Raw genomic sequence first — 11,267 nt, 5'->3', positions numbered from 1 at the left:
TTTAATTTACACACTTAGGAGCCGCATGCGCATCGTGTATTTACAGAATTCATATTTCAGCGTTGCCCTACAAACGGTATACTGAGACGATTCACTTTGCACCAGCCAGTCTGTTCGACATCATCCAATAGGATGTACAATTTAGAATATTTGTATTGAGATGAGAAAAGTGTTAACAATTATAAATTTAAATTATACGCCTTCAAATATTTAAAGCTCGCGTGGTTGTAAAGTTTAAAGCTCTCATAGTGATTTTGAACGAAGCGCTTAAACTTTGTTTATAATTCACGTTCGTATAAAGTTTGTTCGTATAAAGTGCTTGTTAACTCTTTCAAAGTGTGATGTTAAATACGCGAATTTTCAGCTGAGTTTTTTCAACTTGATAATTTAGTTACCGTCTTCGGTTGCGCCTTTTCGCGATTTAAGCCATTTTTTTGGCAATAGACGTTTGGTAAAATGGCTAGAGGTTTAATAGCAATGTCATTGCACGGGTTAGTGGTGGCAGGGGGTGTTGCGTTGCTGCTCTGGGCAGCGGGGGTGGACGCGGCTGCAGCTCGATACGATACTGCGACTCCGTATACTCCGCCCGGCGTAAAGTACAAGCACATTCCTTTGCAGTGAGTATTTTATTCTATTGTTATTTGGTAATTTCTTTTGACTTTGAGCCTTCTTATGAGGCTCATTGTTAGCGACGACATCAAGCGAGTCGCAGGGATTCGCTGGATGTAGGCGGCTTAAGATCGTGATGCTTGGAAGTCCCTACAAAAGGCCTATGTCCTGCAGTGGACGTCCATCGGTTGATATTATGATGATGATGATGATGATGATGATGATGATGATGATGATGATTTACTCATAATTAACTTACAGTTGCATTTACTAATTCGCCATATATAAGTTTTTTATGCTACAATTGATTTGGAAGATCTTGTAACTTTGGTTTAAAAATTAAATCTAGAATAGCGCGATTTTTTTTTTATTGAGAAAGAATACAATAAGGAACTTAAGCTAACTTATTCTAATAATTATACAAATCATGTCCACGTGGAATGGTGACAAGAATACTGGCTGCATTTCCGCGCTGGACAGCCAGGCTGATCCTTTGCGTAAAAAATAAGCCAGCCCTTCTGTCACCAGTCGAGGCAACTGGCCGCGAAATTCTATTACTTGATTTATTTATAAGTTGCTGAACGATTTTCTACTTGTTTTAAAAAGTTACGCTTGAAACAATTCATACTGATATTTGAAAAATGGATACATACATAGGTATGGATACATAATATATAGGTAGATACATTGACCGAAAAACATTCTATGCGATTGGATTCAAAGAAATGATCTATTATTTCCAATATATATAATTATATACGGTAATTGGAAAATTTGATGATATAATTAATTTCATGTAAAAATAAAACATGCGTTTTACTTGCAGTTCCAATTACAACAGCGCTGCAGACACGCTCGACACAGAAGATGACTCTGAGGATGACACGTCGAGTCAAGGGATGCCAACATCCGAGTTGATCCTGACACTATTCCGTACAGCTCTTGATGTTGTTCGAAAAATTAACAAAAATCGCGCGGCAGCCCTACCTACCACTGGTAGCAACAGTACCGCACTCCAGGTTTGTTATATAAAATTATCCAATTTCGATTCTTATGGACTACTAGTATGATACTGATAATAATTACATATTATGTGCAATGATTTCTTTAGTGTTAAAAATAATGTTACTAGCTTTACCTAACTATGTCTTACAATTTTGATCAAATGTAAATAGTGTTGAAGTTTAAAACTCGAAACTAATGTAAAACTTACCAACCAGTTGAGTGGTATGTAGGTAATGTTATGTTAGGATTAGGTTTCAATAATTAAAATTAAAAACAATTCATATTTCTTAATACCAAGAAACGACTAAAAAGAAAAATACATTAGTTACTTTGTTTCATGTTCAATTGAAAAATAGTATCAAGAAATATAGGTATTGTATATGTAACAAAGCTTAGGCGTTAAAAATGGTAACCAAGCATGAAAGAGGGGCACGATAACGGCACTGTCTGAACTAGGTGACCGGGTGTCAACGCTAATTGTTCACGTTAGACCGCCGCCGGGCCGACACCCTTGTTTAGACATGCAATTGTAACCTTTAATATTTTTAAGTTAACCCTTGACTGAAGTTAGATCGAAAAGATACGCATAGGCATCGCCAACCAACAAACTATAGAAGAAGGCTAGTCTATCATCATCATCAAGCTAGTCTATCAGCTGATTGACGTCTATTGCTGGACATAGGCCTCTTGCATACACGGTCTCGAGCCGCCAACAACCAGCGATCTTCCTGCAATCCACTTGATTTCCTCGCTCCACCTAGTGGGGAGGTCGACTAAAACAGCACTTTCCGGTGCGGGGTACCTTGGGATCCCAAATTCCATCGACTCCTCGGACTTCGGCTAGTTGATGATATGTATTAATTAAAGAGGGTGCGCAAAATATAAATTGTAGCTAAAATCAAGAGCTTTACACTTGTAGCGCGCATACCTCTACTTCAATTGAATTACTAAATTATTAAAATTTATATATTTTTTTAATCTCTAAGGCTGCCCTGCTCCCCATTTGGTAATGCCTTGGCGGAGCCTTTTTGCTGTTAGTCGAAATAGTGACAATCGGAGTTTAATACCAAATTAGAGCATCGGCTCACTTACAATTATTAGTTGGCCGACTAAATCGCAGAGTACTCTATAGCTTGGCAAGTTCATTGATGACACTCCCATGATATGCGGGCGACGAGGGGAAGGGACCCTTCCCGGCCCGGCCCCTTTCATTAAAAAGTTGTCCAACTAAATTGTAAACGTTTGCAATTTAGTTATTCGATAGTCAGCCAACTAAGAATTGTTTAGTGAGCGGGGTGCTCTTAAAGGTGGTTTAAAAGTATTGTTCTAATTTTCGTCTTCCTTTCAGGTGCGCAGAAAACACATTGGAAATGCCACTTCAGATACAGGGAGAGGGTTTGAGGATTATTACGACGAACACCACGACCACGAGACCACGACCACAGCGAAGCCAATGAAGCAGGGAAGATACACCGACCCGTGGGCTGGATACTATGACTGGATCATCAACGAGGGATCCTTCAAGTTTTGGAGCGTCTTCCAGGTAAGATTGTGGGATAATAATAGTGTCTATTTAAATTTCCATGAAGTAGGTATATTTGTTGGTTATGTTCATCTTTGTTGTATCTCGTGTTTCGGGAAAATTGGATGCAGTTTGAATTTAAATTTCGCGCTTATTTCTACAATCATGTATTAGAAAAGAGTATTTACAATTATAATTATTACCTGCGACTCCGCATAAAATGGCGTTTTCCTTACCTGATGAAACAAACACTATACTGTTTGAGTATTTTTAAGATCAGCGCGAACAGACATACAAAAAGTTAAAAATTGAGTCTATAATCGTAAGTGTTAATTTTTCTTTATCTTTAAACTCGGATCTAAAATCTATGCAAAACATAGATTTATTTCAATTTCGATTCGGTACAAGTATTTTGTAATTGTATTCAAAGTACTTGATTTTAGAGGTTTCGAGTCCTGGCTCGGGGTTTTAAAAATTGAGCTTTTGTTTCTCCCAAAGTATTCTCTGTAACAGATCGCGGAGTTGGTGTTACACTCATCTTTCGTTTCGGTCATTTCATTGAATATACCAACCAGCATTGGAACAGTGTGATGGGTAACTGCCTCGTTGACCTTGTGGTAAGATTATGTGGCTTTGGATCACTAGGTCCTGGATCGGAATATGTAATAATGAGATTTTCTTTTTTCTTAAAAAAATCAGTTAGAATGCTCCTGTAGTCGAAAAGATGGAGAAATATGACCAATATTCCCATTCCTGTCATTAGTCAACTGTGTTAGGAGAGGGCAGGACAATAGTTCATCGGGCGGGGCTCGAACCCACGACTTCTTGGCACGAATCCAACCTTTTTACCGTTGATCTACTGAGGCTTTAAATAATATACTCGTAGATACAATTGTCTCAAGATAATCGTGACAAATGTTAGGCGAGCAAATAATTGCAACCTTAAAATCATTGTAGTGCAACGTACCGAAAAATTGCCATTAGCCCTGTTTGTTATTTACCGCAAAAACAGTAATTCCGTTGTTTTATGGCTTAACTACATCAGACGAGTGGAAGTCTATGGCTTTAGCAATGACACAGTTTTAATACGACGACCATAAGTGGTACATTGTGTACTCATACATCTTGAGAGGAAGTGTGAACAGAGACCTTGCGCGTCCCAGCTTTGTCACCAATTCTAAATACTTCATAAAGGACAGATTTATGCATAGTTAAAACGTCATTTTCCTGTGTAGTTTTATTGTTTTATATTAAACTAGCGGAAGCCCGCGACTTCATACGCGTGGAATTTAGTTTTTCACAAATCCCGCGGGAACCATAGATATTTCCGGGATAAAAAGTAGTCTAGGTGTTAATCCAGGCTATAATATATCTTGATACCAAGAACTTGAGGCGTGAAAGAGTAACAAACATTCATATCATCAAAATCATCAGTTTTCCCAAATTTCGGGAAACCATGGATTTTTTCGGGATAAAAAGTAGCCTATGTAGTTAGTCTGTACGCCGTAGAAGTAGGTGCGAGAGGATTACCAGCAAAATCTCTATATAACTTGCTTAAAGACCTTGGCCTCTCTAGAAGTGCAGCTAGTTCTATATTAGAACGAGTATCCAAAGCTGCTCCAATAGGATCTTACCAAATTTGGATAGGTAGGGAGAACAACACGAGCAGAGAAGGGGAGTGTTGATTGATCGTCAAGGAATTCCTTAACCCTACATCCAGTAGTCACAAGTCCTGGACTTTGCTTGGTGATTTTCTCTTTACCACGCGATGGACCCGGCACCTGCACGGTGAATCCATAGAATGCTAAGATATTCGTCTCATAATCCAGAATAAAGTCTACTTCCATTCCAAATTTAAGCCAAATCGCTTCAGTAGTAGCGGCGTTAAAGAGTAACAAACATCCAAACATCCATACAAACTTTCGCGTTTATAATATAGTCTTTGATGTAATGATCGCCGGGAGCGTGATGCTCGTATGCTTTTCACGGCCATATTTTAAGTGCTTCTTCTTTGTGTCTTCGAGTGTTTCCTGATATTTTTTATAAGCAGCCAAGTAGTGTTAAATTAGTATGATGTATTCTTTCCTATTGCACTGAGAAGATGTTGGCAATGAAAAGATGTTTGAAAATGTGAAAATCTTTTTAAAGTTTCCAAGTCTTTCGTGTCTGCAGCGCCGGCCCGAAGTAAATTTTAAAATGGAGCGAGATCCAATTATGGCGCCTCTCCTGTTTGTTCATAATAATATGTAGATACATAAACCAAATTATGAGTGTAAAGTAAGAATGGAACGCGAAGATCTCGATCATACTCTGGGGTAATTGAAAATCAGGCGTAATACCGTCTACGGTTGAGTAGGATTATCATTTAGGCGCTCTCTAGAATTTGGCACCTGGAGCGACTGCTCCGTTCGCCGTATGGACGGGCCGGCTCTGCGTGTCTGTGCATGTGCTGTGTGCTGTGTGAACATTTTTCAGATGCCACTGTCTGCGTCTTTTTGTTTTACTGAAGTTTAGGTACTTCTATGATAAACCAATATCTATAAAAGAAATCGGAGCTTAACATTAAAGATGTCCGAAATTGAGCCTATTTTCAGAACGATACAGAATCAATCTATCAAAGGGATACGACTTATTACCCACCTATAACGAATAATGTCACTGATCATGCAAATATTTTTTGAAAATTGGCATCAAGAGTTCTCCTTACCTTTGTCCTAATTCATGTATCGTTTGTATAATTTGAGCTCGTGTTTGTATGGATACTGGTTTTCTCCTTTGATTATGCAAAACATTTAAAAAGTAGGACTTAGAGTGAGATAATATTTGATTTTGTAACGATCACTATCACAATTAATTGCTCGGGACTGATAGCTTATCGTTACGAGTATCTTCTTTTTCTTCTACCTTTCTTAGTCTCCGACGCTGAAAACTTCCAACTATCCAACTTTTGAGACTTTCTCTTTTACTAAGAATATTTAGAAAAAAAAGAAAAGCTCTATATTTCAAAGCCCAAGTAGGACTGTGATCCCCGTGAACCGTCTACATAGGTTAGCCACTGAATTGACGAAGCTTATAATTAGCAAACAAACTCAGGATCGTCTTGATATTTTGTAATGGAAGGCGTTAGTTTCTATACAAGTTTTTTTTGTTATAATCAAACTCATAGACACTTGAGCTTCGTGATGTTATATTGTAAACAGATGATCATGTTATCCTATTAATCTTTCGCTCGTCAGTGTTTTATTTCCTTATTGATATAGAAGTTTATCTTCTTGAGAAGTCAAAAAAGTCTATTTCCCGAAAGAGGTTTGCAGTGAACACGTATCGGTGACTCAGAGCGTGCGGGTCGTGGTATTGAACTTCACGCGTAGCCTGTTTCATTCTCATAGATAAAAACAGCTCGTATACCTACTTACTATTGTTGTGATTCCCGTTTAAACCTGCCCCTGCATTCTGTAAAGTTACAGCGATGTGACATCGTTGATTTCCGTGGCAACTACGCTATTAAAGTGATCAGATAGCATGGATACAGTGACAGTCCGTTTCTCTCTTGAAAGTTTGCCGTGATTCACAATAATAGTACATATTATGAACGTCTTATACTGTCACCGTACTCATGCTATATGAAAAACACTATAGTGACATTTTATTTTTTGGCATCCCATGGAAATATAAATCTAATAAAACTTGTTACAGGCGAATATTACATCGACGAGTATAAAATAGCAGAATCATACCCCTGTTCTCCAAGCCACACTGATGCATTAGTTTTCGTCCTGCATACAGTCAATCAAAATACAGTTGCCGTATATCCCCATAATATTAGATATAGATAGATACAGAATTGATAATTAATTGGTAATAGTACAAAGCTGGTCAAAGTTACAACAAAAACAGACCCAAACGCAGAATAGATAAAGTTTTCAATAATATATATTATTATATACCAAACAAGCAAAATAAAAACAAGTTTCAATAATAATTCGATTCCCCTAGTTAGAAATATTCAAGTAGATAAACAATCAAGCTGTTCTCATGTCGTCAAATGTGGGAAACTGATGACAAAAACGTTGGTATAAATCGCTAAATCTTGTGAAAAATCACAATTTTCTCCACAGATAGTGGTAATTACCGTAACAGCTTATAAATTATTTATTAACGATCTGTTTGACGAGTTCAGATCTGCAGATATTGATTAAAAAAATTTGATAAGATAAAGTGTTAAGTTATTTTTAATTGTTTGCCTATGTGTTCTCGAAATTTGATAATAAGAAAGTTATGACTGACTCTATTAGGGAAGTATTGCAGTCATGTTTATTTCTACAGTCAAGCAGCAGTATAATTATACCAGTAATACCTATGCCTCAGTATGAGCAAATGGTTTAAAACATTTATTATTTCACAAAGTGTTGTGTGTGTGTGTCGCGATCGGCATGATGGCATGCACATCGCGACTAACACACGATCAGTTTTATCGGATGCCATTACCGCTGCAGGCATGTGAGCTTACTTGATCGTCAGTGGCTGACATAACATACGCAGTGAAACATACAGACTAGTAGTTACTCCATTGTTTTTTGAGTGTACAATTATAATAACAATTGTGTTTAATATTATGGTTTAAAATACAAATTCTAAAGTGTTTATACGAGTACAAGTTACTATAAAATAATTAAATTACGCCCGCGACTTCGTTTGCTTGAAAATTAATTTTTCATAAATATCGCGGGAACCATGGATTTTCGGAGATAAAAAAAGTCGCCTAGATGCGTTAATCCAGGGTATATTATGATCGTTTTAAATTTTAGCCAAATCAGTTCAGTAGTTGCGGCGTTAAAGAGTAACAAACATCAATACAACCTTTCGCGTTTATAATATTAGTAGAATTAATATTTCTATTAATTTCTTAGACAGTGTGCCCTGCTCATAAAGAGGAATAGACCAATTTCCACCAATAGTGGGGCAACCGGTAAAACCGTTATCTCTTTCATTGCGTTGTGACTAAAAGGGAAAGACACAACTCCGCCGCTATTGGTCGACATTTTGTCTATTTCTCTTCATGAGGTTTGTCCAACGTCAGCACTTCTCGAAGTTAATGTTCCATGTTTTCTGTACAAGTTTCTACTTCGTAGTCTAGAATCTATATCTATACTAATATTATAAAGCTGAAGAGTTTGTTTGTTTGTTTGTTTGTTTGTTTGTTTGATTGAACGCGCTAATTTCAGGAACTACAGGTCCGATTTGAAAAATTCTTTCAGTGTTAGACAGCCCATTTATCGAGGAAGGCTATAGGCTATATATTATCCCCATATTTCAACGGGAACGGGAACCACGCAGGTGTAACCGCGCGGCGTCAGCTAGTAAGAAATATATGTAGAATCTATGAAGTTCGCGTCTAGGTCAGACACCTTTTACGTAAATAAACGTAAATTAACAGCAACAATAACTTACATAACCGATCGATTGTTATTATGTACACGATATGAATAATTATTGCAATGTTTAATAATGGTTTCGAGATGATTTGTTTACTGTGTAATTAATATGCCATTAGTATGCAAATTAGCAATGGCAACTGGAACATTATATTATACAAGGGTTTATTTATTAACTTTGAAAATAAATTCGATGCCTAATTAATTTGTTCATTATTATCAGCGCATTTTGCAGGGCAAAGCCTCGCTCGTTTGAGGTGATGGGTTATGGAGATTAGACCCACCACGTGTCTTCTATACGGGTTGGCGTGCTTTGATTGATAATGTTTAATTCTAAAAGATGATAATGCTAATGAACGAGATTCTTAAAGATAATAAAAATATTAGTATTTTTGTTAGTATTAATTTTGTAGATATATTTATAAATTTCATCATCATTAACAACCCATATTCGGCTCACTGTTGAGTACGAGTCTCCTCTCAGGGTTAAGACTTAGTATGGAGGTTTCCTCACGATATTTTGCTTCACTGTTTGAGATACGTGATATTTGATCTCTTAAAATACACACAACTGAAAAGTTGGAGGCGCATGCCCCGGACCGGATTCGAAACTAACTCAGAATCGAAGGCAGAGGTCATATCCACTGGGCTATCATGTCTTCCAATTTTTAAAATTATTCACCGATTCCAATTTTTAAATTTATCTTTAAAGAATACGGCGGTGTGTAGAGAAAATCCGGATCTGCTGGGCGACTCTCTATCAATGTTTAGTGTAACAAGCAAGTTTGACTATCAAATTATCCTTTATCTCTCTGTCTACAACAATACTATAGAAAGAGAAGATAAAAGTGAATTTGAAACTCGCCCATGCGAGTTTTACAGAACGTCTTTATAGAATAGCCCTCCAGTTTCAAAAGTTTTGAACGTATTAAATTCTTTTCCTTTTGTTTCAGCTCTTCACTGCAGCAGTGTTACTCTACGCCTGTCTGTCAGCCATCTACTACGCCAAGTTCAACCCAATCATCCCAGACTACAGTTTGGAATACGACGACTACTTCTTAGAACGTTCGTCAGGCAGGAAAGCTAGAAGCGTAGATGCATCAGAGACCCCATCCGGACTTAGTTGGATAAATCCGACAACATTTCAATTTGTTTTGGACGCGATATCGAAACACTATGAAGATTAATACAAAAAAGTCTTTTGTAAAATATCGTACTTAAATGTATCAATATGATATCTAATTAATGACGTAAATTCATTGATCTCCTATTAAAAACTGAATGCACAATCAGAGACCAAAAAACGTCCCCAATCAATGAGTACCAAACACAACTTCTTGGCACTCAATTCAAGTAGTCGCATTTGCAAATTCAACTTTGAACTTAATCCTTAAGGTTGATTTTGCTCTGAATTTAGAATTTTATTGAATATTGGACTATATTTAAAGGCATCTAATTATAATTTTCTTTACCAATGATTCTAAAACTGTCAAAGCAAAATAGGCCAGTTTTTAAGTGAAATTTTCTACATGATTGTGCGTCCTTTTATTATAAGAGGTCAATGCGTAAATCACAAAGTCACCAGATATTTTATTAGGGTATACATAAGGCAAGGTCCTTTCGGGAGTTTATAGGTTTTTACATGTATTTAATAAAGTTTCGTTCTATAAGGGGAAACGACAGCAATTAATAAGGGTTTAATGTGCGCTTTTGTTTCCCTTTATTGAATCGAAGGTTATAAGATGTTAAGATTTCAGTCACTTGTTTTATCAATTAAATAATGGGGAATATAATATAGACAAATAAGTAGTATAGTGTGTAGTCAAAATATGCTCAACTGTTTATGTAGATACGAGTACATAATATTTTATTTAGATTTAATTGAATGCTCAAATCTAGTTCCTTGAGTCTTTTTTTATATGAAAGTATATAGGAATATAGGAAAATTGTTTATTAATAAACTTGGATTAAACTTAATTACCTTAACAAAAAGTTTTTTTTTTATAATCAATATTGATTTTGTGGAAATTGCGTAATTTAGATCCTTGAATGGTAGGGTAGATTATGCAAGAATCTCTGCATATTGTTCCTATGTTACCTGCCCATGTCTAGAGCAGGAAGCATAAAACAGGACCGATAAGGAATTCCAGTTTCTTTCAAAGCGAATGTTTGTTGTGTTGTTCAAAGTTTTACGACTTCTTTAAAGGCTTGCTAAAGGGACTTGGAAATCTTTTTAAGCCAACAGACGGATAATACTTGAAAGAAGTTATTACCAGAGAAAATTCTTGTAATCATTCACATTATTGTGATTAGTTGAGCAGCATTTTCATTAAAATTTGGTGTATAGGTATTTCTAGGTATATTATTATAGGTAGAGACAGATATAGAATTTGATTTTTAAACAGAAGATCGGTTTAAAAATCAACCATATGATTTTTTTCATAGTTTTTATTCTATTGTGTTTGCGGACAACAGCAAGATCTATTAATCTGTAATCATAATGAACTTCCAAAATAACACCTGTTTTTTTTACACTTGTAGCATTCCTTTCAAGTTAATGCGTTATAAAGACTGCATCGTCAATTGACACCATGTGAAATGGTTAGTAACATTAATTTTTAGGACACTGGACATAGACAGCCTGAATCATTGCTAGTAGCATTACTTTGGATATGTTGTAAAGGCAGCCTTACGCA

The 11,267-nt window shown here is 36.3% G+C and overlaps 1 protein-coding gene across 1 annotated transcript; it reads left to right on the top strand.

The window, feature by feature from the left end:
• LOC112043002 (uncharacterized) lies at positions 1-10,150 on the top strand. The gene is made up of 4 exons (XM_024078240.2): positions 1-617; positions 1,436-1,628; positions 2,963-3,157; positions 9,525-10,150. The coding sequence occupies exons 1-4, from the start codon at positions 457-459 to the stop codon at positions 9,756-9,758; spliced, it is 783 nt and encodes a 260-aa protein (XP_023934008.2). The 5' UTR covers positions 1-456; the 3' UTR covers positions 9,759-10,150.
• Positions 10,151-11,267: the final 1,117 nt, after the last annotated feature.

The sequence above is a fragment of the Bicyclus anynana genome, chromosome 1 (genome assembly GCF_947172395.1).
Source record: "Bicyclus anynana chromosome 1, ilBicAnyn1.1, whole genome shotgun sequence".
Classification (NCBI taxonomy): domain Eukaryota; kingdom Metazoa; phylum Arthropoda; class Insecta; order Lepidoptera; family Nymphalidae; genus Bicyclus; species Bicyclus anynana.
This window is presented reverse-complemented; position numbering and strand designations above follow the sequence as displayed.